This window comes from Prunus dulcis, chromosome 7, assembly GCF_902201215.1.
Source record: "Prunus dulcis chromosome 7, ALMONDv2, whole genome shotgun sequence".
NCBI classification, from domain to species: domain Eukaryota; kingdom Viridiplantae; phylum Streptophyta; class Magnoliopsida; order Rosales; family Rosaceae; genus Prunus; species Prunus dulcis.
The window spans coordinates 19,662,724-19,689,534 of NC_047656.1; the positions used below are offsets into that span (position 1 = coordinate 19,662,724).

Genomic DNA, 26,811 nt, shown 5'->3' on the forward strand with positions numbered 1-26,811 from the left:
CTAATCTTCGTTTCTTTTACCTTTCTACTTTCATTAGTATAATGAACCAGTTGATTGTGCCATTGATTGCGACATTGATAAATGGCCTAATACTTTTCTACTTTCATTAGTCTTCATATTTTCTTTATCCTTCAAAATAAGGTGAATTATTGATGCTGATGCCTTGCTACAATATGGCAGGGGGTAAGGAAAAACAAAAATTACAACTGGCTTCTCTCTCTCTCTCTCTCTCTCTCTCTCTCTCTCTCTCTCTCTCTTGTGTGTCTCTCTCACTCGTCTCTTCCCCTGCTTCGGAAAAGAAATGTGTATCACTACACTGGTATCCCTAATCCTTCGAGGTTATGACCAGCAATCCCAGCGCCCCTATCAGAATGTACTGCGAGAACAAAAACACCTTGTTAATTTCGTTAAGTCCCAAGCCTCAGCTGTAGGCTGTAGATACTTAGGCATATTGTAGGGGGCAAAAACCCTTAAAAAATTTCGATTGTTTTTTTCTCCTCTGTTTTTCTGAGATTCATAGGCTTTATGGGCATATGAGTTACACGTAGAAGAGCCTTCTAATATGAAGAATGTCAAAATTTTATTTGTAACTGACTAATGCACGATTAGAAGCAAATCTGAAGAATGTCTTCAACTTAAGGATGCTATAGATATACACACAGCATGGTCTAAAATCCAATAAAAGCAAACCTTGATTATAGGCCTCTCTGTCATGATAATTGTCACCCATCCAACATAAGGCAAAAATCTGCAGAGGAACGAAATACAAATACAAATACAAATCAAAAGGCACTCTTTCAGCACGTATGAAAGTAGACGATACATATATATATTGACAAATACATATGTATATATGGATCCAGACTCGATATTATGATTAGGCAAAGAGGCAGAAATAGCCCACAATCGTCCCAGGTAGAACCCAACTTTCGTAGAAACAATTAATTTTTACATACATCAACCCATTAAACCAGATAGCTTCATGCGGAAAATAATGTAGAATCGACTATGGTAAAGCAGCCTTATGTTAGTTTGTATGTGACTTCGGTGCATCAAATGTTCAAAACATAACCAGAACATTCTGATTGTTTGAAAAAGTCAAATCTCTACATTAGTATTTCGTAGTTGTCAATTTACCTAACAGATATAAACAAATTACCCAACAGCTCAAAGAAAATGGTAAATATAAGAAAATAATACCCAACAGCTCTCCCCATGATATGGCTTCGTTGCAACCAATGCTGGCCCCGAGCATACAGGGCCCTGTCATCCTCGTCGTTATTGTCTCCTAAAAAAAAAAACACAAAGACTACAGTTACTAAAATCATACATTATAAAATGATTTTCAGAATCTGAAATACTGAAACATATTTAAATCCTCAAACTTTTCCCAAATTACTATGTCTTCATCTAATGACTTCAAGATTTTTATTTTTATTTTTCCAGTTTCTTCTTTTATAAATTATAAGAAGAGATGACCTGCAAAGAATTTGTATAATTGACAGGAATACAAAGATTTAAATGGTCTAATCGATCTGCCTAGAAAAGAAAATAGTACCTTTTGTGAGGACATAAACTTCTCCAGTATCTTTCCGCTCATGAACCTAACAGAAAATGGTCATCAACATTAAACAGATTCATCTAAGCTGAAGGGAGGTGCTATGATGTCACAGGGTCACCCTTTTGCTCAGATGGTTAAATCATGATTCTTACCTTAATTACTCTATGAACGATTGGAATGTCACGTCCCTAGACAAAGCAAAAAATATATATTAGCAGAAGTACAACTACAAGTCTAAAAACACAATAAATTGCATGCATAGGCCATTAGTATGACCCAAAAGAAAATTTTGTAATTATCATCAGTTATGAAAGCAACACAATAATGAGAAACCAAATGTCATAGCTAAGATATTGCCGAGTGCCAAATCTTCTCTGTCAAATCATGTACTCTATACTGATGAACCAAAAGGACACCCAACCTCCAGCAGTGAAAGCTAATCATCCAATGCTTGTTTCATAAAGTTCAGATTAAATTAAGTATAATAAACATAAAACATGCTAGATGATGCTCATAAATGGATTAAACAAATAAGAAAAAGTTTAAATGAATTAACTAAAGGAGGAATAGCATAAAAAGGGCATACATCCACATTAAACACCACAATTTCTCCTGCCCGAATAGGATCCTCGCTCATATGCAAGAACAAAATGTCACCCTGAAAGAGATCATCATGTCAACAAACAAATGAAAAAGAGCAAAAGAAAGCACATATTTTTATTCATGTTTAATGGTAAAATGAGATGCCAAAATTTGAACGAAAAACAAGGATGAGTGTCTGTAACAGTGAAGCACTTCACGATGTAAACAAAAAGGCCCCCTGGCATAACTTTGTAGAACAGCAGGTGATAATACGGTAAAGTGGTTTTAAACAAAATATTGATAGGTAGTCCAATAACCTATAAGATGCTATTGGGCTACACAACAGCGGATAGTCTTTCCCTTCTCAAATCTCTCATCTTCCATGATGTGGACCCAAGACCTACTTTTAAAGGAAGAGATGCACAAATGGCAACAAGGACCATTTATAAACATTTCTTTAATTGAAAGAATACGAAGCAACTAGAAGAATGGTGGTTTATTAAACATCTGAATGTTGGAATAACCTAGAATCTAGAAACATGCTTTTCTGAATGAAAATAATCAGCACCTGAATCTCTAGGTATAGACCACTATATTAACGCATTGGTATATATACCATTTGACAAAATCTTGTATACAGCTATTTCGGAAAACTGAAAAATATTTAACCACTCAACTCTTACAGTCAGAAACACCAACGAACACCAAGACACCAATTGCCAAGTACTTCTAAAACACAGTAATTGCTCAAACCAAGGACAATGCATAGTCTGCATCCCAAACTTAAATTCAGGCCCTTCACTTTTGTTTTAGCTTGAAACATGCTTTTAAGTTCAAGCGACTCTTTTGGATTAGAACACTGAGTCCTGGACACATAAACAACTCTTGGGTACAATTCTTCTGCAAGAGAAGTAAGTTTTAAAAGGGAATTGAACTCACCCTTGCAAAGCCAGGCTCCATGCTTTCAGAGAGCACAACCACCACAGGTGATTCGCTCCCAGTCATACATATTAACCCTTTCCATATAATCAATGCCGACGTGACAATCAAGCCTGCACCATATATCAAACACCTAAGCTGCAATCTTATTCTTTTTCTTGTAAGTTAATTGAAACAAATAGAAAAACTTTTGTGCAGTGAAACAAAAAAAAATACATGGGTTCGGGGTTGTACAGACCGAGAGTGAGGGCTTGGGAGAGAGCTTGTCTGATCTGAATGGACTTGACGGAGTCCATGGTCTCCCCGAACCATCCCATTAGAGCTTACGGGTTGCAGTTGTAAAATGCTGTGGTCGTCTCGTTTTTGCACAACTATAATTTGGCGGTGGCGGTGGTGCAGTGATCGCAGAACTAGTCTGTAATTGCAAAAGAAAATAGGATTTCGCGGTGAATGTTTGATGATTTTTGATTTTAACCCGGGGGATCTGACAATAAGAGAGAGAGAGAGAGAGAGAGAGTGCCGCGTTGAAACAACAATTTGTCACCCGTCAAATTATATGTCGCCAACTGGACAGCCACAGTCACTTAAAGATGAGCACCATCCGTATGGTTCCATTTAGAAACGTGCAAGTTGGATTGAAAAATCCAATTTCAAGCGATTAAGTTACAAAAAATTTCGATTTTGACAAGTTCAAATCAATTATGACATTTAAAATTTGAAAATTTCGATAAAAATTGGATTGGAATGTATTTAGAGATTTAGAAAATTGTCGAATTTCATGTTCAACTAAATATAATTTGATGACCAAATAGACATAAAACGAGTTATTCTCTAAAGGATAATGTCACATCCCGGGATATTGTCCGCTTTGGGCCCCCCTCTCTGGCCCTCACGGTTTTGTTTCTGGAAACTCACGAGTAACTTCCCAGTGGGTCACCCATCCTGGGATTGCTCTAGCTCCCAACTCGCTTAACTTCGGAGTTCCTACGACTCCGAAGCCAGTGAGCTCCCAAAAGGCCTCGTGCTAGATGGATGTTGGTGTGCACATATAAGGCACATCACCCCCTCTCCGTTGGTTGATGTGGGATCTTACAGATAACAACCTCTAAGTACTAGCATATAATAGTTTCCCAAGCGTATAGTGTGTACTTCCAACAACAACAACAAAAAACTTATAGTATGAATTTTCAATTTTGAGTCAAATTTAATTCTTCAAATGATTGGGCATGTTAATAATTTTTAGCTAGTTTCCAAAAATTTCAACAACAAAAAGGGAATATGTAAGTTCCAAAAGTTTCCAAAAATTTTGAGTTTTCCGGATTATAATGCAAATTGAATTTCCTAATTTCTTTTTGGAACATAACTGGAATAGAATTTTCATTCCGAATATGTTTGGGTTAGAATTGAAATCCCCTTATTATGATCTGATTTGTCCAAAAATCATGCCTAGTTGCTTGGTTTCATCAACCTTATAGTGACATAAATATTTCAAGTTCCAATAAAAATGTGACATGTTTAGTAAAAAGTAATTGTGCATTGAATTATAATAATTGATTTGGTTCGGTTTATTAATGGGTTGTGCACTACTCAACTTACATTTTTATCGGGATTTTTGGTTGATTTTCGGACTAAAATGAACCGTCAGTTTGAAAAGATTGATACTTGATTTTCTAACTCAAATGTTGACCCCTACGTCACCTATTTGGACATCAAGGTTAATATACTCACATAGGAGACGAGACCCTTTTGTATATGAGTCACATTGAGTCTCACCACTTGCGAGAGTGGGAGCGTAATCTCCCCAAAATTTATTATGAATTAGAAGCATGGTGATTTGTTACGACAATTTAAATAAGGACGAAACTCAATAAAGTTCATAAACTTTCCAAATATCATTTGGAAACAATAATCTCTAAAATATGGGAACTATATTTTGAGTTCCTTCCACCAAAAATACAAGAGTGCACGGAAATAAGAGTTCAATTTCGTACTCATTCTTAAACTCTTACCTTCCGTTTAGTTGAGAGAAAATAACTCGAAATTTAGCTAAAAGTCAAGAATTTAAGAGGAGAAATTGACAATTCCCTTGTTTGGCAACTTAAGTGCGGAATTTATTAAATGGGGTGCTTAAAAATCATGAAAATTGGGGCATCAAATTCCTGAGTTTAATTTCCACAAAAATAGGCGTTATTTCACAATTTTTATAGTGTCATTTACAAAATTCGATATACATAAATCCAAACACTAAAATATTTAATTGACAAAAATTGAAATAATGAAAATCTAAATTCCGTCATTTTAGAATTCTATATAATTTTCAATTCCTTAAGCCAAACCAAAGGTTAAACCATGAACGAAACCGATCCTAATAATACATTTCAATTTTACATTATAAAAGACACATTTCTAGTTTTCCCATGAACAAAAAGAACCATAATGAGGAAGGACCGGCCCAAGACTAAGTATTAATATAAAACAAAAGTTTTAGCCCAACTTATACATAACGGGCTGAAGCAACCCGGTGATTAATAGTCGGTGTAAATTACGGCGGCCCATAAAATCCCTCAGTAGACGGCGATGCATCTTCTTAAACCCTAATTTATTTCGCATAAAAAACCCTAGCCTCTCTGCTCCCACGAAATCGACCACACAATGGTAGTATCTTGCTCTTCATCTTTGTTTTCAGCTTAGAGAGCATGGTTGATTGACTGTGTTTGTGATTTGTGTGTTTATTAATTTGTTTGTGTATGAATGTAATTGCAGACAGGAGAGGCAGTGAACGCAAAAGCGTACCCTTTGGCCGATGCGCAGCTGACGATTACAATACTCGACCTGGTTCAACAGGCAGCTAACTACAAGCAGCTTAAAAAGGGCGCCAATGAAGGTACGTTAAATGCTCATATTTCAATGCCATGGCTACCTGCTTCTGTTTTTATCTGTGCAGTCGCTCTGTTTAGAGTCAGAATTATATAGAGTTTAACATTTATTTATGGGTTTTATTTTCAGCGACTAAGACCCTCAACAGGGGTATTTCTGAGTTCGTAGTGATGGCTTGTGACACTGAACCGATTGAGATTCTTCTTCACCTTCCCCTGTTGGCTGAAGATAAGGTACTATTCATCATTCCTGTAACATATCTATGGCACTGAAATTTTAGTGTCATAAATGCGTTAATTCTTTGATTGCGACATGGGTTTTTTTTTTTCCCCTTCTATTGGATGATGGGAGAGTGTTTGTGTTGTTTTTCTCATCTGAGGATAGTTCAATAAATTCAACTATTGCTGCATTTCACAAAGACATGCTCGAGTTCTATTTTTATTTGCTCACCTTTTGTGTATTAATTGTTTTCTTTTAGTCTCATTGTCTGTCCTATTATGATTCGTTATCGTCTGTTAAGAGTTACTTACTGTAGTTTCCAAGTGTTTGATGTTTTACACTCAAAAATGAAGTGAGAGAGAACTATTATCCCTTTGGTTGTGTTTGATTGCGTACTTGTTTTGTGTTATATAGTGGGACGGGTTGTGTTATATTTGACCCAAACCAGACCCGTTAGGTATTTACCCTAGTTGGTAGGATTGTGGTCTATGGCTGTACCTAACCCTAGTTGGTAGGATTGTGGTCTGTGGCTGGACATAGATGCACGTAATCGCCTATTTGAATCAATTTAAAGCACGTTACAAGTGTTTTATTTGAATTTGGCAGAATGTTCCCTACGTTTTTGTCCCTTCGAAGCAAGCACTTGGCCGAGCCTGTGGTGTCACAAGACCTGTCATTGCGTGTTCTGTGACTTCCAATGAGGGAAGTCAATTGAAGTCGCAAATACAACAGCTCAAGGTACTCTTGGTTCTAGTTTTAATCAACAATTTATGTTTCAAGTTTCCTTAGTGCTTGGATTTGGTCCTACATTCTGAACATTTTATGTATGAACTGCAGGATGCCATTGAGAAACTCCTTATCTAAGCTATCTTCGAATGCATGTTCGGTGTGATGGGCCTCTTCGGACTGTAATAGTGGGAGCCTTCAGAGGCTTTGACTAGGAAATGCATATTCAGTGTGATGGAGTTGTTGTGTTACTAGGAAATCTTTTGATGTTTGATTTGTATTAAATTTTATGTTTTTATGAACTTTGAGGCAAGTACTACTACTACTAAGAAGTCAGAATTGTAATATGATTTGTTAGGCGCGGGCGGATTGTGATGGACGTCTACTCCCATATTTCTTGTAGAATCTGATCAACTGTTGATTATAAAGGGAGAAAAGCATGTAATATTCTGATTCACATATTTCTTTCTTTCCATTTTTTATTCTATATACTATAGTCATGTGTGACCAAAACCATCAAAAGACAAAAATATTGAACAAGAGCGGTAACTAAAGATCAAATGAATGGCAAGACATCTCAAAAGACAACTCACCCATCTTGGTCCCAAGATCGAATTATACGAAACCGTCAGCAACTTTCAAGAGGAGCACCTGCGATAATTGGGCCAGTCACTAATCCAAGTTTGATCGAGGAAGAGTGGCATCATTGGCCATAGTTCAGAGAAGTATCCTGAGCATCACCAATTGCACTCAAGACACTACCAAATGTGTAATTGTTTGGCTTCGACTCCATAGTTGCTTCCAAGAATGTTTTTAGTGCATCTTGACACAGCCCGTTCCGAGCATACCCTGAAATCAAAGCATTCCACGATATGATTTCTCTGCAGTTTAACTCCTCAAAAACTTTGATGGAGTCATGAATGGAATCAAACTTAGCATACATGGTGATCAAGCTGTTGCAAACATTATGCATTGATAAAAAGCCTGTCTTTATGCAAAACCCATGAATCATTTCGCCTTCCTCCACCAACTTCCTAATTGATATAGCATGGATTAGTCCAACAAATGTAAAATCATTTGGATAGAGAGATGGCATCTTCTTCGTCTATTGAAATCATAGTTGTCCAAGACACTACGTTGCGATCATTCATGCACTGCAAGACTAATTTTGCATCTTCAGTAACCTCACATTTTGAATATGTCGAGATCAATACATTACAAACTGAAACATGACTTCCATATCCTGATTTAATTGTCAAGCCAAGTTCTAAATTCATTTCATGGCCGCAAGCTGAAACTGCACTAGTAAATGGGACATGATCTAACCCCATCCCTTCTCCCACCATCTCAATAAAGACAAAAATCGCCTCAAGCCCATGATTTCCCTCTTGAGAGTAACCTGATAGTATTGCATTCCATGAAACCAGATCCTCATTCGCCATTTCATCAAACACATTCCTAGCTTCTATTAACCACCTCTACCTCCAATACATACTTACAAAAACACTTCACCATCTAAAACAGACTTAAATATAAAAGAATGCAGTTGTAATCCAAATAGAAAATCTTCATGATCCGCAAAAAAAGCAAGAATCGTAGTATAAGTCACTGGATCAAAAACAACTCCATTAAAATTCATCCTAAGAGCAAAATTCAACGCACCCTCACTTGTTCGAAAGCCCGAAAGAATAGTATTCTAAGAAACTATATCAGTATAGCACAGTCTCAAAGATAAGTAAGGGACCATCAAATTGGCCAGCTTTGGTATACACACTCATCAAAGAATTTGAAACCGTAGTATACGAAGCAAACCCAGGTTTGGGGTCCCCTTGACAGGCCTTGATAGCAAGGGTAACGGTATATATTTTCATCGATGTTATGAGACAAATGTAGTTGAAGTTGCTTACAGAACATGTCAAGGGCTCTAAGGGTAACGGTAACTTCATCGTGTTCGTTTCTCTGTCTCTTCATTTCACTTGCGCACTACATTCCTCTGCGAGTGCAAACTTCGTCTGTCTTCATTTGGAACAAAATGGAGGCGGCCAGACCAGCCCAGGCCACCTAGGCTCCGTCTAGATCCACCAGAGCTGCCTAGACCAGCCCAGGCCGCCTAGGAGACGCCTAGATCGGACCAGGCCGCCTAGGAGCCGCCTAGACCCGCCCAGGCCGCCTAACTCCCTTATAGCATCAGAGTTGTTATCTTAGTGGAGATTTCAATAGCTGAATGACATTTGATGGTTTTCGTAGAGAGAGTCCAATCCAATCCAATCAACGGAGCAGCCGAAACGAAAGAAAAAAAAAATCGAAGCTTGAGTTGAGAGGGAGAGAGAAAGGCTCAAGACCGAGTCTTTGAAGCTTGGAAGCGCTTATGGAGAAGCAAAATGGCTGTGACTGCGAGTGCAAGCTTGGCGTTCGTTTTGGAATATATTTAACGTGTATAGCCGATCGGCTATACCCTTAAAATATTCGAATATATTCCAAGATTATAGCCGCACGGCTATACCTTCAAAATAATATATTTAAATAGTATAGCCGCTCGGCTATATTTAACTTGCATTTTGCTCTATTATTGCTTTGTCTTCTGGTTGTTTCCATGACTCACCAGATCTTGATGGTAAATTTTAACTCATTTATATGACCGTTTTGTATATGCAACCATTCTTTTTTCTTTTTATTATAAACGTTAAACAAGAAGATTATAGAGGTGGTGACGGGCAAAGGGAACCCATACATGCCCTTTTGTTATCGTTCACATCAAAACTTCATTTGTATGTTACCTCAAGATGAATTTCCTTTTCTTATTTTTATTTTTAGAAATTTGGCTACAGAACTTGTTAACAATCATGAGTTACTTTTGAAGTTTTACATGTACAAATTCAAGCCTTCAAAGTGAGGGCCTTGACGAGGAGTCCATTTTCAGTGATTTTGTCTCCCACATGTTCTCTCTCAAAATTTTCATCTCTAATCCTAGACATTTTGCCATTCTACATATCTCCCCAGACTGTGGGTGGGATGTATCACCTGATGAAAACCCATGCAGATACAAGGAACCATCAGCATCACCAGTATCCACCCAACTATATCCCACTTCCTTTCTCACTCCTTTATCTCTCATCCCTTTCCTAACTTTTGCTACCATTTCCCAGTCCCCTTTCTCAGCATACAAGTTGGACATCAACACAAAAGAACCTGATTCCATTGGTTCCAATCTCATCAATGTATCGGCTACTCTCTCCGCCATCTCCACATTCCCATGGATCCTGCAAGCCCCAAGCAGGCTTTGCAACAACGAAAACCCTGGCTGTCCCGGGATCTGACTCATCAATTCCTCTGCTTCCTCCAATTTCCCTGCCCGTCCCAACATGTCCACCATACTTGAATAATGTTGAGGAGATGGTTCAATATGATAGTCTTTCACCATTGAGTGAAAGAGGTGACGGCCCATCTCCACCATTCCCTTTCTGCTGCATGCCGTTAGTATAGAAAGAAATGTGACTGAATCAGGTCTTACCCCTTCTTTCTCCATCTCCTTGAACAATTCTATCACTGAGTCATAGTCTCCATGCCCAGCATATGCAGATATTATTGCAGTCCAAGCAAACTGACTTTTATGAGGCGTCTCACTGAAAACTCTTTTGGACTCACAAATGCTTCCTCGCTTTGCATACATATCAAGAAGAGCACCTGCGATAATTGGGTCAGTCACTAATCCAAGTTTGATCAAGGAAGAGTGGCATCGTTGGCCAAATTTCAGAGAAATATCCTGAGCATCACCAATTGCACTCAAGACACTACCAAATGTGTAATTGTTTGGCTTCGACTCCATAGTTGCTACCAAGAATGTTTTTAGTGCATCTTGACACAACCTGTTCTGAGCAAACCCTGAAATCAAAGCATTCCACGATATGATTTCTCTGCTGTTTAACTCCTCAAAAACTTTGATGGAGTCATGCATGGACTCAAACTTAGCATACATGGTGATCAAGCTGTTGCAAACATTATGCTTTGATAAAAAGCCAGTCTTTATGCAAAACCCATGAATCATTTTGCCTTCCTCCACCAACTTCCTAATTGATATAGCATGGATTAGTCCAACAAATGTAACATCATTTGGATATACTCCATCCAATCTCATCTCATTAAATAGAGAGATGGCATCTTCTTCGTCTATAGAAATCATAGTCGTCCAAGACACTACGTTGCGACCATTCATGCAATGAAATACTAATTTTGCATCTTCAGTAACCTCACACTTTGAATATGTCGAGATCAATACATTACAAACTGAAACATGACTTCCATATCCTGATTTAATTGTCAAGCCATGTATCTGTTTCCCAAGTTCTAAATTCATTTCATGACCGCAAGCTGAAACTGCACTAGTAAATGAGACATGATCTAACCCCACCCCTTCTCTCACCATCTCAATAAAGACAAAAATCGCTTCAAGCCCATGATTTCCCTCTTGAGAGTAACCTGATAGTATTGCATTCCATGAAACCAGATCCTTATTCGCCATTTCATCAAACACACTCCTAGCTTCTATTAACCACCTCCACCTCGAATACATACTTATAAGTGCATTTCCAACAAAAACTTCACCATCTAAACCAGATCTAAATATAAGAGAATGCAGTTGTAATCCAAATAGAAAATCTTCATGATCCGCACAAAAAGCAAGAACCGTAGTATAAGTCACTGGATCAAAAACAACTCCATTTAAATTCATCCTAAGAGCAAAATTCAATGCACCCTCACTTGTTCGAAATCCCGAAAGAATAGTATTCCAAGAAACTATATCAGTATAACACATAGTCTCAAAGATAAGTAAGGCACCATCAAGCTGTCCAGCTTTGGTGTACATACTCATCAAAGAATTTGAAACCGTAGTATACGAAGAAAATCCAGAAGAAACTGCCAACCCGTGAATTTGGCATCCAGGTTTAGGGTCCCCTTGACAGGCCTTGACAGCAAGGGTAACGGTAACTTCATCGATGTTATGAGACAAATGTAGTTGAAGTTGATTACAGAACATGTCAAGGGCTCTAAGTGGAAGGTTTCTGTGCAAGTAGTTGAGCATAGAGCGGTTATTTGAGGCTGCATTTGGTTGGGGATTTTGGTCGAACGGTTGGTGCTCATGTCTGAATGAATTGAAGCAAGAGCAGCTAGCATACCGTTGCTTGGGTATTCGTTGGAGGGTTTTGAAATTCAGTTGGCGGATAATCATGAGAAACGAACAAAACGCCGATTGTAATCAGAAAATAGCATTAGGCAGAGAGGAGAGCGCGCCTTAAACCCTCTGAAAGCCAAAACCCTGGCTTTTGTTTCTTTGGGTTTTCTTTTAAGAAATAAAGCATGGGCTTTTTGTTTGTAGTAAGATGTATGAATAAAATGGGCTTATAAATGATTTGGTAGTCGCCCAAAAAAAAAAAAGGATTTGGTAGTCCATTAGGATCTACCTTGCCCATCCTCACACCACACCCAATGATTTAGGCTTAAATAAACCTCAAAATATACATCAAAATTGGGATTGGATGCATGGTGGTTAGGTTATTAAGATTGAACCAACGGTGCATTGGCAAATATTAAGAGTCCTGACTTACAGGTTAGAAATTTTAAGTTCGGACTTTCATGATGTCAGTTGTGTTGTGTGTATGAGAAAAAAATTTGAAGATTATCGCCTACCTGTGGGATGTATGCTAAATATGAAACGCGAGCAGAGCAGCTACTTATAAATCAATATTTTGTGGTTGTTGGCATGAAACTGAAGGCAAGGCAGAGTTGGTACAAATTCATTAAGCTGCAAACATTAATCCCACCTGGCATTGGCAAATATATATACTTCAAAATGAATGAATGAGGACGGGCTGAGAGTTGTATACAAATAGACATGTAATACTAGTGTAGGGACAAACAGACTGGTATATTGTTGATAATGGGCCCTACAACACGCATTTGGTTCCTGACATAATATATTATTTTATATTAAATTTTCTCTCCTTCATCATCATTGCTCATAGGGGAACAATGCTTGTTTGGTAGAAAGAAAATTTGTATATCATGAGAATATCACTGTTTTGCTATCCATTATTAATCACATTCCGCTACTTGCGATAACTGTTTTATGTGATAAAATGCGATTAATTGAGGATACCGTGATAACATGCAAGTTCTTCTCCGTTGGTAAGCTGGACTGTAGTTGTATGGTGGTGAAACCAAACTATATAGAGCTGTTAAACGGGAATCCCACATGCCATGTTATATGCCAGCCAAGCTGCCCAAACTGATCACTGATCTGGATATATGCTTATACCTTCTGTCTGTCTCTGCTTTTTGATTAATCAATAAAAGAATATGCAGACAAACGTAATACTACTATTTGATGGGTTGAGTCGAGTTTAATTTTGTCTTAGTCTAACTTGGACTAGTAATTCTAAAGGGTTTGACTCTTTCTTCTTCTTTCAGGATCTGTTGTTTGAATAAAGAATATCACAAATATGAGATAATTAATTTCATCATATATATATATATATATATCTTTCATTGAGGGATCTCTCAAATTAGTTTATTTGAGGGACATCCTTGTAGAGCTCACTTCGCATTGTATTTCACTAATCCAAACCGTCTATGTTTTAGAGAATCATTCAAATATCATATGTACAAAAAAAATCACTTGAATCCGATATCGTTTGACTACTCAATTGTATTATTGAAATTTTAGAACTTTCTTAAAGCATCGTGTTCATTGATTTTGTAAGATAGAATTGGATATCGAAACGGTTTCTAATTTGTCTAATTTTTTACAAAGATGATCTATGAATGTAAACTTAAAAAATAGATAATTTAGATCGTTAAAAAAAAAAAAATTATATAGTTTCCTGAAGGATTTCCCTCAAATAAATAACGGGTGTATACATATGTATAAATATGTATAAGTTGATTGTATCATTTACAAATGCACCTCAACTTACACTAGGTGAACGAATATATAGGATTTTAATATGTAGATAGGTCAAACTACTACTACTACTGATGGATGGCTAGACATCCAAATCAGACCAGCAAATATTTGTCAGTTGAGCTGTTTATTCAATAGATACATGCTAATTTATTTGGTCTATATATTTTCAACCAAAAAAAGGAAAAAAATTATATGAATAAGCGTTGTCACGTTTGTGCCCAAATAGAATTTCTTCTTTTATGTGTTGTCATGATTTATTTTAGTCCACAATTAGAGCCAAGCCAGCTCATTCCAACATAGGCTCTCTCTCTCTCTCTCTCACCCATAAATCCTCCATCATCCCACTACACTACTACACCACTCCATCCAAAAACACCATGGCAGCTCTCATTCTCCCAACTCTCACTGCAGCCTTCTCCTTCCTCCTCCTCTTCACCCCCGCCACCCAAGCCCAAACCGCACCAGCCCCTGGCCCTGCGGGCCCGCTCAACTTCACCGGCATTCTTGACAAGAACGGCCAATACACCACCTTCATCCGCCTCCTAATCCAAACCCAAGTAGCATCCCAAATTACAAACCAACTCAACAGCTCCAGCGAGGGCCTAACCGTCTTTGCCCCGACAGACAACGCTTTCACCAGCCTCAAAGCCGGCACACTCAACACTCTCACAACCCAACAACAAGTAGCCCTTGTCCTCTACCATGTGCTGCCCAAATATTACACTCTAACCAGTCTTTTAACGGTGTCAAACCCCGTTAGAACTCAGGCCACAGGCCAAGACGGCGGCGCGTACGGGCTCAACTTCACAGGGTCGGGAAACCAAGTTAATGTTTCGAGTGGGGTGGTGGAGACACAGATCAACAATGCACTTAGACAACAGTTTCCATTGGCCGTTTACCAAGTGGACAAAGTACTGTTGCCTAATGACTTGTTTGGCGCCAAGGCACCTGCATCGGCTCCTCCTCCAGCTAAGACCCCCTCATCAGGAAGCTCAAACGAAACGGCAACAAAGGCTGCGTCGTCACCTGATAATTCTGAAGCTGGTTCGATTATGAGCAATGCGAGTTTTATGGGATTGGTGTTTGGGATGATGGGTTTGCTTTTCATAGGGATTTTCTCTTAATTAAGCATCCAATATATAATATCCCAGCTAGGGTGTGTGGGATATGGACCTACGCACAAACATTCGTGTTCTTAATTTGTATTCCTCCTTATTTCTCTATGTTTTTGGTACTTGTGTTTTAAATTTTTGAATCAAATTGTTTGATTGATTGTTATTCCCAATAAATCCTAATACTGTTGGGTTTTAACGCAATTTGGGACCTCTCTCTTAGCTCTGTAAAAGACCAAACGTGATCCTGTCTCCTGGGTAGTTGGTTGCCTTTCCATTTGCAGCAACTTGAATTATATTTCTAATTCTATATTCAATTTGGCTCAGGCCTTCTTCACACTTGCATGTGAGCTTCAGTATATTCCCTATCTTTATTTCTATTTTGATTAAAACTTGGTATTGGTAACATCCAATAATATGATAAATTAAAAATCTACATTGATTGATGAAATTGCGTCCCTAATTTCACGGCTACATTGATTGATGGACAATGATAATTCAAGAACTTTGATGGGTCCAAATTATAGGGGGACACTCACTTTGGGCATTAAAACTTAGTAGAGGGAATATATATGTAAAGTTGGAGAATAATTAGCATCAAGTGGTCGTGCCGGAGTGGTTATCGGGCATGACTAGAAATCATGTGGGCTTTGCCCGCGCAGGTTCGAATCCTGCCGACCACGTTTTTTAATATTTCTTTTAGAATTTGGAAGAGGAGAGAGATTGTGACTTGCATTTTGCTCTTTTTAGCTTCCCCTTCTTCACTCATTTATGCATGCTGCTTTCAAACAAATTGCAGAAAAAATAAACCAAAAAACTGCATCAATGCTATCAAACATAAACGCGTGATGACATTGACTAGCTAGCCTTAGGAAAGCGTTTGTTTTGCATGCCATGCCACAGAGACGGAGTTAAACAGAAATGAGGCATCATATGAACCTTGCTATATGATCATGACTATTAACAAACCAGATACATCAATTAATATTCAGAAAACAGGGCTTCTTTTTTTTTTGCTGTCATGTTCATCTTACCAGTTACCAGTACATTATATAGATAATGAGTCATTATATGACTTCTAATCACCACTGAACAAGATATTTGAGTCATCACCATATCACCCTTTTCCTAATTTAATCACCTAACAGTGACATTATTTTGCTATCATGCATGACTTTTGGATGGCATGCATTTAACTAATGCAAATCAGATTTGGCAACAGATCTGGGCACCACAGTTATGTTGGATGATCTTTTTTGATGGCATTGCAGCAAACTGATAATATTAAAAATTGCCAAAATAAGAATCTCTATCAAGGTACTATTAGGAAGAGAATAATACTTGGAAAAAAAGGGGATCTATTACAAGGGTCAAAAGCTAGTTACTTAATTAGTGGAGTGGAGGAGTTGTGGAAGGGTGGTGGGTGAGGTGTGGGGACTGGGCCTGTGAACCACAGGAGGGTTTGTCTGGTTATGGGTTTCTCATATCTGAAATACCTCATGTAATGCTACCCTAATGGCCGGTGGGTATATTTGATTAAATTCACAAACTCAGTGCTGTCTGTTGATGGTGCCTGGTGGTGCTGCTGTGTGTGAACATGCATTGCATATAATATTTGTCAAAACTGAGACATCTTCTAAAAACTCTTCATACACAATTTGATAACCTTTTAATTTTCATGTCAGAAAAGAAGAAGAAAAAATCATCATTATTTATTGTAATCAATCAAATGCCTAACAGAGATAATACAATAAACAATATATAGATGGAGGGGAGGATTTGGTTGTGGGGCAGCAAAAGCACTTAGAATTACAAAGGCCTCGGTAGGTGCATATTTTGCTGTGGTTCACAATCTTCTTCACAACCAATACATATCCATCTGTCACTTATCAGAGATCATGAGACGCAAAACGCCAAGGGTGTGCCAAAGTTATCTAAATAAAACACAATTTTAACGAGCCCAGAATCTTCCACCCATCAAATGGGATATGCTTAATCTCTTCTCTACCTTTATCATAACATGCATCAATCTCAAAGTTGTAGTGGGGAGGTCACTTTATTTTGTGTGTAACATTGGTTTAGCTTAGGCTTTCTGCCTGCCTATAAAAGGGGTGGCTCCCAAGACTTGGACAAATCCAAGTTGTGAGTAGAACACCTTCAGTTCAGTTTCCCAGCTTTCTTTATCAGCATTAGTATTTTCGTGGTCATTTCCCTGTTGAAACTTTAGAAAATGGTTGGTATTCAGTTTCGTTTCTGAGATGTATACTCGATATCCTGGTTGTTAATGCAAGTTGAAATATTTCTTCTTCCGCTCTTGTATAAACACGTGCAAATTGAACACATTAATGTCTGTTTTCCTCAGGACGGGAAAATGAGTTGGACTGTTGCCGACGCTGTGGACTACAAAGGGTTCCCTGCTGACAAGTCCAGAACTGGGGGTTGGGTGGCCGCCGCGCTTATATTAGGTATACGCTCTTGCTTTCGTGATTGAAGAATTTCTTCACCATCATTATAGCTTGTTAACTTCAAAGTTAATTCCCTATGAATCAGTCAGTGATCATATTTGATCAGAAGTGATGTTGGTTGTTTGATCAGTTAATTAGTACAGCTTAACTGTGATTGAGTTCGAGTAGGAGGTTCATGCAAAGGTGATGGCTGGGGGTGAGAGATGGGTTTTAGGGGTTGTGCGTAACATGTTTAATCAATGAGGGAAACATTCTATTTCTGGACAAAATATTATTCCATAGTCAGCACATTCTGCAGCACAAATGCATGAAAACAATTCTCTTGCCAATTACTCAAATAACCCTTTTGTTTATTTCAACTATATGGCACATAATTAAAAAAATTCATTATTTTTTTTGTAGGAATTGAAATATGCGAAAGGCTTTCAACCATGGGAATCGGAGTTAATCTGGTGACATACCTAGTTGGAACAATGCATTTGCCAAGTTCAACTTCAGCCAATATTGTCACAGATTTTGTGGGAACATCCTTTCTCCTGTGTTTGCTTGGAGGCTTCCTGGCCGATTCCTTTCTTGGCAGATACAACACTATTGCAATCTTTGCTTCAATACAAACACTGGTTTGTTTTTTAGACTATGTCCATTTTATTATTGGTGTATGCACATGCATCTTTTCTTTTTCTTTTTTTTTTGAATGACAAGGTTTTTTAATCCACCATGATCATGGTATACTATATATGTTTCTCTTAAGTTTCTTGGTGATATGTTCTAACCATTGCCTTCTTCTTGTGTTCCATAATAATTAACTGTGATCTAATCTTAATCAAATAATTCTGATGCAGGGCATGGTTGCATTAGCAATATCAGTAAAACTGCCACAGCTACGGCCGCCTCTTTGTCACGCTACTGCTGCCAGCAACAACTGCAAGCAAGCCAACGGGTTCCAAATGGGAATTTTTTACCTGGCTTTATACACAATTGGACTAGGGATTGGTGGGTTGAAATCAAGTGTTTCAGGATTTGGAACTGACCAATTTGACGAGAAAGATGACAAAGAGAAAGCCCAGATGGCCTATTTCTTCAATAGGTTTTTCCTCTTCATTAGCACAGGAACTTTGGTGGCAGTCACAATCCTTGTCTACATACAAGATGAGGTGGATCGTAGCTTGGCCTATGGAATATGTTCCATTTCAATGTTTATGGCCATCTTACTATTTTTGGCTGGGACTAGAAGATACAGATACAAGAAAAGCTCGGGAAGTCCCATAGTTCAAATTTTCCAGGTTGTTGTGGCTGCTATAAGGAAGAGAAAGATGACCACTCCAGTTGATACAAACTCATTGTATGAGAATTCTCCTGAGGCTTCAAGAATTGATCACACTGATCAGTTCCGGTAAGTTCGGTATTTACTTATGGGAAATGATGAAGTGGGGTTATTGGTTACTAAGCAGGCTTGCTCTGCAAGATAACATGGACCATTCTTTTTTCTTTGTTCTTTTCTTTTTGCCACAAATCTTCGATTTGCCTGATATCTTGAATTTCATGTCATGTGGTTCAATTTTTGGATAGTTTTTTGGACAAGGCTGCTATTCTGGCACAAGGAGATTTTGAGGAGAGAAATGCTGCAGGTTCCCTTTCCCCAAACCCTTGGAAGCTACGGTCAGTTACAAGGGTGGAGGAGGTGAAAATGATGGTAAGACTAGTTCCAATATGGGCCACAACCATCATGTTTTGGACTGCCTATGCACAGATGATCACCTTCTCTGTAGAACAAGCATCCACCATGCAGAGGTCAATCGGAAAATTTCAAATCCCAGCCGGCTCTCTTACAGTCTTCTTTGTGCTAGCCATAATGATCACTCTGGCTTTCTATGACCGTCTCATCATGCCTCTTTGGAAGAAATGGAATGGCCAACCAGGTATATGATTATTTCTACTAAGAAAAAAAAAAACTAATGGCAATCTTAGTTGTATGATAATATGATGATTTTCTTACCCTTGATTGTTACTTTACACAACAATCTTGAATGCAAGTGCATACAAGAATAAATTACACTGCAGTTCTTGAAAACATTTTCTCTTTGCGATAGGTTTCACCAATCTACAGAGGATGGCAATTGGCCTTGTCCTATCAACAATTGGAATGGCAGTGGCAGCATTATCGGAGAGGAAGAGGTTGTCAGTGGCTAGAGCAGTGGGAGGCACCACTAAAACTCTGCCTATCAGTGTGTTCTTATTGATCCCACAATTCTTCCTGGTGGGTTCTGGTGAAGCTTTCATATACACCGGCCAGCTCGATTTCTTCATAACCAAGTCACCCAAAGGAATGAAAACTATGAGCACAGGCCTCTTCCTCAGCACTTTATCCCTTGGTTTCTTTGTTAGTAGCTTCTTGGTTTCGATTGTGAAGGCGGTGACAGGAAGCAAAGATGAGCAAGGATGGCTTACAGACAATATAAATTATGGGAGGCTTGATTGTTTCTATGGACTTTTGACCGTTCTAAGCGTAATCAATTTTGTAGTTTATCTTGTTTGTGCAAGGTGGTACAAGACACACGAACAGCATCCACCTGCTTTGCAGATGACTTCTACTACTGCTAAAGCTAATGGTTCCTCCGCTGAGGATAGGTGCTAGCTAATCTGTGGTGTTCATTAATTTATGTTTGCTTTGAGAATCTTAATAGAAATGAGGGTGTGATTATTTCAAGCGTGTCGTATACTACAAGTGTAAATGTATTATGTATTATGTATATATACATACATCAAAATGACATGAAAGCCACTGCTAAAAGCCCACATAAAAATAACATGTGGCAATTTTAATAATGCAATGATGAAGGTTTCAACTTGAATTAGCATAATAATCTCATATTAACTGCCTATATTAGGAACATGATAAAAGCACCGGTGAAAATAAAAATATAACTGTTCGTAGATGAATATATATTACACAGTTCAGATATGAACGAATTTGGACAAATATACCATTAGCAGTTAATTATGCATATTTGGTTCATTCCCATACGGGAGTGATTATAGAATACCATGGAAAAACCAAAGATAATTTTAATAAGTTATTTTGAAATAATATTCCAACATATATTGTCCACGTTTATTCCTTGTAAATCTCTTCCTCTTATATCTCTATCTAGTCTCTTTGTACTGATCAACACTTGTAATCAGTAGAAAGAGACTAGACTAGATAGAGATATAACTCCATCAGGATAAGAGGAAGAGATTTACAAGGAATAAACATGAGATAATTACATCAGATAAGCTAAGTGTTTGGCTTGGATTGGGTTTGTCCTTCACATTTGTCTTCCTCTCTCTCACTCTCTTTCCAAAAGTAGGATGGAGTTGTACATGAGATGGAATCAATCAAGCAATTGCAACTGTTGTTTTAATCTGTACAAGTAGTTGTCTTATGTTTTGGCCTGTTCTGTATAAAAGGGAACCTTCATCAAAGGAAATCATCTCATCATCAACGCAATCATCTGCAATCTCTCATCAAAGTCAACCTTGATTGTTGCCTTCCTGTCATAGTTGATCTGGATTGATTCTCTACATCAATCCCATTGTATTTACCTTATCTAGACAACCTGGATTGATTCTCTACATCAATCCTGTTATATTTACCTTATTTAGATATTATCAACTTGTATATAATAGTCATTCCGTGTATCAATCAGATATCAATGAAATATAATATTCATTCTTAATCTCTTTATGGTATCACAGCCCTAAGGCTCCAACGAGCATCCTCTGTTCCTTTTTTTTTCTTCCAGCAGTCTATACTCATGGCTCCTGAATCCTCTGATATATCCACCCCAATCATCACCAACACCAACTCCAACACCCTATCCTCCCTAATCACCATCAACGCTGCTGCACAACTTCCAGTCAAGCTTACCCCTACAAATTACCCATCTTGGCGTGCCCAGTTTAACGCCCTCCTTATTGGCTATGACCTCATGGGCTATGTGGATGGTTCTTCTACATGCCCACCAGACACTCCAGCCGCCCCTCGCGCCCTTTGGATTCGTCAGGACCAGCTGCTCCTCCATGCTATTCTTGCATCCGTATCACAGCAAGTAATATCCCTTATTGCCTCCGCCAAGACCTCCAAGGAGGCGTGGGACAAACTGCTCTATCTCTTTGCTAGCAAAGCCCGTGCTCGTGTCCTTGGTCTCAAGGAACGCCTTACTCTTATGCGTCGTGAGAATAAGCCTGTCTCTCAATATTTGCAAGATGTTAAGGTTATCGCCGATGAACTTGCCATCATCGATGTCCCCCTTTCTGATGATGATCTTCTCCTTTACATTCTCAATGGTGTTGGTTCTGAATTTAAGGAGATCGCTGCTGTTGTTCGTTCCCGTGACACCTCTATCTCCTTCGAAAATCTTCATGATAAGTTGGTTGAACATGAAGCTGCCCTTACACGTGCCGACACTCCAGTTACCACACCTGTCATCACCGCTATTGTCACTCAAAGCTCCCAGCGAGCCCCCACCAACCGTGGTTCTCGCTCCAACAACTACAATCACAATCGTGGTTCTTCTAGCTTCCGCAACAATTATCGTGGTTCCTCTGAATCCACCTCGCCTTCAACCACTGACAACGGTCGTCGTTCAAACAACCCTACTGGCACTGGTTATCGTGGCTATTGTCAATGGTGTGGTACACAAGGTCATAGTGCCAAACGTTGTCCCCAGCTTCAATCTGGCTCCCAAAGTCAGCCAGTGGTCAATTCTACCTACCATGGCCGCCACAATGCTTCTCCCACATGGTTGCTTGATTCCGGTGCTTCTCACCATGTTACCTCCAAAGTCACCAATCTCTCCGATGTCTCCACATATGATGGCCCTGATGAAATAATTATTGGTAATGGTTCAGGTTTGGGTATAACTCATGTCGGTTCATCCTCTCTCCCTACCCCCTCCTCCAAAACCTTTGCCTTATCTAATGTTCTTTGTGTTCCTTCCATTAAGCAAGATATTATTTCTATTTCCAAATTTAACAAACAAAATAATACGTCTATTGAACTTTTTCCTGATTTCTTTCATGTCAAGGATCTGAGCACTGGGGCGGTACTTCTTCAAGGCCCGAATAAGGACGATGTGTACGAGTGGTCCTCCCAATCCCTCCGTCAACCTCAGGCCATGGTGGGTGTGGTGGTCTCCCCAAACTTGTGGCACCGGCGTCTTGGTCACCCCAATTCTAAAACTCTTCACCAAGTTCTTCGTTCCTCTTCCATTCATGTGTCCTCCAAATTGTCCGAGTCTCTTTGTCATTCATGTCATTGTAATAAGAGCCATAGGCTCCCATTTGGTACTTCTTCCCTTCAAAGCAATGGCCCGTTAGAGCTTCTTTATAGTGATGTTTGGGGCCCTGCCCCTTATTCTTCCATTGATGGCTTTTCCTACTATCTTATTTTTGTTGATCATTTTACCAAGTACACATGGCTATACCCTCTCAAAAAGAAATCAGATGTGTTTTCCACCTTCACCACCTTTAAAGCACTTGTTGAAAATTATTTCAAAACTAAAATCATCACCTTATTTACTGATGGTGGAGGGGAATTTGTCAAACTCAAAAACTTTCTCTCTTCCACTGGCATCTCTCATCTCATCACACCACCACATACTCCACAACACAATGGTGTTGCCGAACGACGGCATCGTCATGTTGTCGAAACCGGTCTCACCCTTCTTCATCAAGCCTCATTACCTCTTTCCTATTGGTCATATGCTTTTCAAACTGCTGTCTACCTCATAAATCGAATGCCCACTCCCATCCTTAAAAATGTCTCACCATATACACAACTCTTTCATCAACAGCCCAATTACTCACGTCTTCGTACCTTTGGATGTCTGTGTTTTCCATGGCTACGGCCTTACAACTCCAACAAGTTACTTCCTCGTTCCCGCGCGTGTCTTTTTCTTGGTTACTCCTCCAATCAAAGTGCCTACAAATGTCTTGATCTCTCATCCAATAAACTTTTTATCTCTCGTCATGTCCAATTTGATGAGTCCTCTTTCCCTCTTGCTAGTGCCCATAATTCCACTTCTTCTGTCCCCTCTCCTACTTCCACCTCTTGGTTTCCTCTTGCTCCTCCTGTTACTCTTATTCCTTTCCAAGCAGCCACCATGCCACCACCATCGGCTACCACCTCCTCACCGACTGCACCATCCACATCGTCCTCTGCTTCTGCCTTGGAGCAGCTCTGCCCCCCTGCGCACATACCACCTCCAGCACCTACTGTCTCTCCACTTCCGCCACAAAACCCACCCCCCTCTAACCCACCTCATACTACTCATACCCCTTCACAAACCATGACCCCAACCCATTTCCCTTCCAATCCAACCCCTACTGAACCAGAAACCCAACCTCCCCAGTCTTCCCCTATCCGTACCTACCTCAGAAACCCAAATAGACTCGTTCTTACCTTCCCAGCCCCTGACCCATCGCCTCCCCCACCATCTTCTATCTCACAACCCATGGTTCCCGATCACCAAATGGTGACGCGTGCCAAAGCCGGTATTAGCAAGCCCAATCCTCGGTATGCTTTAGTCGCTACCAAACACCCCATACCCTCATCCGTTGAACCGACATGTGTTTCTCAGGCCATTAAAGATCCTTTTTGGCGAGCTGCCATGTCTACTGAGTTTAATGCGCTCATTAGCAATGGAACTTGGGAGCTTGTTCCATCTGACTCTACTCAGAATCTCATTGGTTGTAAATGGGTATTTCGTATCAAACAACACCCAGATGGCACTATTGACAGGTACAAGGCCCGTTTGGTCGCCAAGGGTTTTCATCAGCGCCCCGGCGTCGATTTCTCAGAAACTTTTAGTCCAGTGGTCAAGCCCACCACCATCCGTGTTGTGTTGCATCTTGCCTTGTCTAATGGCTGGCCTATTCGTCAGTTGGATGTCAACAATGCCTTTCTTCATGGCACACTTAGTGACACTGTTTATATGTCACAACCCCCAGGTTTTGTTGATACCAACCTACCATCTCATGTTTGTAAACTCCGAAAGGCTCTTTATGGCCTTAAGCAGGCACCTCGGGCATGGTACAAGGAATTGAGCTCCTTCTTGCTCTCACAAGGCTTCCGCAATGCTACCTCTGATGCCTCCCTATTTATTTCTACCTTTGGTCGAAATGTCATTTATTTCTTGGTTTATGTTGATGATCTTATTGTTACTGGCAACAATTCTTCTCTTGTAATGCAGTTCATTGCCACATTGGCTCGCCGGTTCTCTGTCAAAGACTTGGGGTCTCTTCATTACTTCCTTGGTGTTGAGGTTATTCCCACCACGTCTGGTCTCTTTCTCTCGCAACACCATTACATTCGTGATCTCCTACTCAAAGCAAAAATGGACGGTGCCAAGGAGGTCAGTACTCCATTATCTCCTTCTGATAGTCTTGTGCTCAATGATGGGACTCCACCTACTGATGCTACTCGATTTCGTCAAATCATTGGTGGTCTTCAGTATCTCAACCTCACACGCCCTGACATCTCCTTTGCCGTTAATAAGCTCTCTCAATTCATGCATAAGCCTTCGGAGTCTCACTGGCAAGCCCTCAAGCGTCTCCTTCGTTACTTGAAGGGCACCTTATACTTTGGTCTTCATTTGTCTCGTCGCTCATCTCATCGTCTCTATGCTTTCTCTGATGCCGATTGGGCCGGCAATCTTGATGACCGTAAGTCCACTACTGCCTATGTTGTTTATCTTGGTGGCAACCTAATCTCTTGGAGCTCTCGCAAGCAACGCTCTGTAGCCCGCTCTTCCACTGAAGCTGAATATCGAGCCATTGCTACCACCACTGCCGAAATTGCATGGATTCAATCCTTGTTACGTGAACTTGGCATTTCCCTTTCCGGTCCACCGCTCATTTCATGTGACAACATTGGAGCCACATTCTACTGTGCTAATCCTGTCCTCCATTCTCGCATGAAACATATTGATATTGATTTTCAGTTTGTCCGGGATCGCGTCAATAGTGGTCTTCTTCAAGTTTCACATGTTTCTACTGTTGACCAACTTGCCGACGCCCTCACCAAACCACTTCCACGTCTGCGTTTTCAACTTCTCCGGTCCAAGATCGGTGTCTCCGATGGGACCACCGTCTTGCGGGGGCGTAAAAGGGAACCTTCATCAAAGGAAATCATCTCATCATCAACGCAATCATCTGCAATCTCTCATCAAAGTCAACCTTGATTGTTGCCTTCCTGTCATAGCTGATCTGGATTGATTCTCTACATCAATCCCATTGTATTTACCTTATCTAGACAACCTGGATTGATTCTCTACATCAATCCTGTTATATTTACCTTATTTAGATAGTATCAATTTGTATATAATAGTTATTCCATGTATCAATCAGAGATCAATGAAATATACCATTCATTCTTAATCTCTTTACTGTACAAGTAGTTAAAGCAGTTAAAGACTACGTGTTGTTACTAAGCTGTTTGTTGTTTAAAGCCCTTGTTCAATTTATATAAATACACGGTTTGTAATCTTGACAATCATCAAATAGAAAGCATTCATTTCATAGCCTCATCAAATCCAAGAAGCTGCCTAATCTCCATCTTTATCATAGCAAGCAGCAACCACTCTCAAACTCGTATCTTGGGGGCCAAGTTTTCTTCAGGAAGGGAAAATAAGTTCCATTGTTGCAGTCTTGCAGATGCTGTTGACTACAAAGGGCACCCTGCTGACAAGTCCAAAACTGATGGTTGGCTTACCGCCACGCTTATAATGGGTGCTTGTGTGTAGTGTTCTTATTTTCGTCTATGAACAAGTAGAAGGTTCATACAAATTAAGGTGCACAGAGATGTGTTTTGGGGGTTTAACAGATGCTTACTGCATGAATGAGGGAAACATGCTGGCCAAAAATATTCCATAATTAGCACATTCAGCACAAATGCATGGAACAATTGTTCTGTCACCACCTATAAAGTTTCTTACTTCAAGTCAAGCCAGTTCTTAATTATTGCATTCAACTGATTATTATTATTATTTTGCAGAAGTTGAATTATGTGAAAGGCTTAAACTATGGGAATAGAAGTGAACCTGATGGAGACTTTGAGGACAGAAATGCCATCGAGGCTGTCTCGGAAGCTAAGAGACCAGTTACAAAGGTGGAGGAGGTGAAAATGATGATAAGACTACTTTCCATATGGGCCACAACCATCATATTTTGGACTTGTTATGCACAGATGATGACCTTCTCACTCAGTACAACAAGCATCCACCATTGGAAGCTTTCAAATCCCCGCTGCCTCTCGCACTTCTTTGTGTTAGCCATTATGAATCTATGATCACTCTGGCTTTCAATGACCGTGTCATCATACCTCTC

At 39.5% G+C, this 26,811-nt stretch overlaps 5 protein-coding genes, 1 non-coding gene and 1 pseudogene across 7 annotated transcripts; 4 read left to right on the forward strand and 3 right to left on the reverse strand.

Annotated features, from left to right (window-relative positions):
- Positions 1-10: 10 nt before the first annotated feature.
- LOC117633600 (signal peptidase complex catalytic subunit SEC11C-like) lies at positions 11-3,677 on the reverse strand. Of its 2 annotated transcripts, none has more exons than XM_034367259.1 (8): positions 3,299-3,587; positions 3,083-3,215; positions 2,148-2,219; positions 1,714-1,749; positions 1,559-1,604; positions 1,201-1,288; positions 691-748; positions 11-376 (listed from the first exon to the last, which is right to left on the reverse strand). In XM_034367259.1, the coding sequence occupies exons 1-8, from the start codon at positions 3,397-3,399 to the stop codon at positions 326-328; spliced, it is 585 nt and encodes a 194-aa protein (XP_034223150.1). In that variant the 5' UTR covers positions 3,400-3,587; the 3' UTR covers positions 11-325. The 2 variants fall into 2 exon arrangements, with proteins under 2 accessions (XP_034223150.1, XP_034223151.1); XM_034367260.1 differs by having other exon boundaries at positions 55-376; positions 3,083-3,195; positions 3,321-3,677.
- A 1,931-nt stretch (positions 3,678-5,608) lies between these two features.
- Positions 5,609-7,365, forward strand: LOC117633603 (NHP2-like protein 1). The gene is made up of 5 exons (XM_034367262.1): positions 5,609-5,737; positions 5,846-5,966; positions 6,089-6,192; positions 6,785-6,916; positions 7,016-7,365. The coding sequence occupies exons 1-5, from the start codon at positions 5,735-5,737 to the stop codon at positions 7,040-7,042; spliced, it is 387 nt and encodes a 128-aa protein (XP_034223153.1). The 5' UTR covers positions 5,609-5,734; the 3' UTR covers positions 7,043-7,365.
- A 54-nt stretch (positions 7,366-7,419) lies between these two features.
- LOC117633588 lies at positions 7,420-9,285 on the reverse strand (annotated as a pseudogene).
- A 503-nt stretch (positions 9,286-9,788) lies between these two features.
- Positions 9,789-12,241, reverse strand: LOC117635532 (pentatricopeptide repeat-containing protein At4g32430, mitochondrial-like). The gene has a single exon (XM_034369834.1). It carries the CDS (start codon positions 12,129-12,131, stop codon positions 9,789-9,791), a length of 2,343 nt encoding a protein of 780 aa, XP_034225725.1. The 5' UTR covers positions 12,132-12,241.
- Positions 12,242-14,188: 1,947 nt separating this feature from the next.
- Positions 14,189-15,181, forward strand: LOC117634893 (fasciclin-like arabinogalactan protein 13). Its single transcript, XM_034369168.1, has one exon. The coding sequence runs from the start codon at positions 14,243-14,245 to the stop codon at positions 14,987-14,989; it is 747 nt and encodes a 248-aa protein (XP_034225059.1). The 5' UTR covers positions 14,189-14,242; the 3' UTR covers positions 14,990-15,181.
- A 397-nt stretch (positions 15,182-15,578) lies between these two features.
- TRNAS-AGA lies at positions 15,579-15,660 on the forward strand. The gene has a single exon. It is a non-coding gene; the product is annotated as a tRNA-Ser (tRNA).
- A 1,683-nt stretch (positions 15,661-17,343) lies between these two features.
- On the forward strand, positions 17,344-20,077 carry LOC117635533 (protein NRT1/ PTR FAMILY 6.2). The gene is made up of 5 exons (XM_034369835.1): positions 17,344-17,442; positions 17,845-18,062; positions 18,285-18,835; positions 19,012-19,361; positions 19,533-20,077. The coding sequence occupies exons 1-5, from the start codon at positions 17,349-17,351 to the stop codon at positions 20,075-20,077; spliced, it is 1,758 nt and encodes a 585-aa protein (XP_034225726.1). The 5' UTR covers positions 17,344-17,348.
- Positions 20,078-26,811: the final 6,734 nt, after the last annotated feature.

What these genes read in the sequence shown, in the direction of transcription:
- LOC117633600 (XM_034367259.1), bottom strand. Translation starts at nt 3,399, where the DNA reads ATGGGATGGTTCGGGGAGACCATGGACTCCGTCAAGTCCATTCAGATC. An exon ending in AGTTTATGTCCTCACAAAAG is followed by an intron (nt 1,289 to 1,558) that starts GTACTATTTTCT and finishes TTTTTTTTTTAG; the next exon opens with GAGACAATAACGACGAGGAT. An exon ending in ATCATGGGGAGAGCTGTTGG is followed by an intron (nt 749 to 1,200) that starts GTATTATTTTCT and finishes GTTCCTCTGCAG; the next exon opens with ATTTTTGCCTTATGTTGGAT.
- LOC117633603 (XM_034367262.1), top strand. An exon ending in CCCTGTTGGCTGAAGATAAG is followed by an intron (nt 6,193 to 6,784) that starts GTACTATTCATC and finishes TGAATTTGGCAG; the next exon opens with AATGTTCCCTACGTTTTTGT. An exon ending in CGCAAATACAACAGCTCAAG is followed by an intron (nt 6,917 to 7,015) that starts GTACTCTTGGTT and finishes TATGAACTGCAG; the next exon opens with GATGCCATTGAGAAACTCCT.
- LOC117635532 (XM_034369834.1), bottom strand. Translation starts at nt 12,131, where the DNA reads ATGATTATCCGCCAACTGAATTTCAAAACCCTCCAACGAATACCCAAG.
- LOC117634893 (XM_034369168.1), top strand. Translation starts at nt 14,243, where the DNA reads ATGGCAGCTCTCATTCTCCCAACTCTCACTGCAGCCTTCTCCTTCCTC.
- LOC117635533 (XM_034369835.1), top strand. Translation starts at nt 17,349, where the DNA reads ATGAGTTGGACTGTTGCCGACGCTGTGGACTACAAAGGGTTCCCTGCT. An exon ending in TTGCTTCAATACAAACACTG is followed by an intron (nt 18,063 to 18,284) that starts GTTTGTTTTTTA and finishes ATTCTGATGCAG; the next exon opens with GGCATGGTTGCATTAGCAAT. An exon ending in GATCACACTGATCAGTTCCG is followed by an intron (nt 18,836 to 19,011) that starts GTAAGTTCGGTA and finishes ATTTTTGGATAG; the next exon opens with TTTTTTGGACAAGGCTGCTA.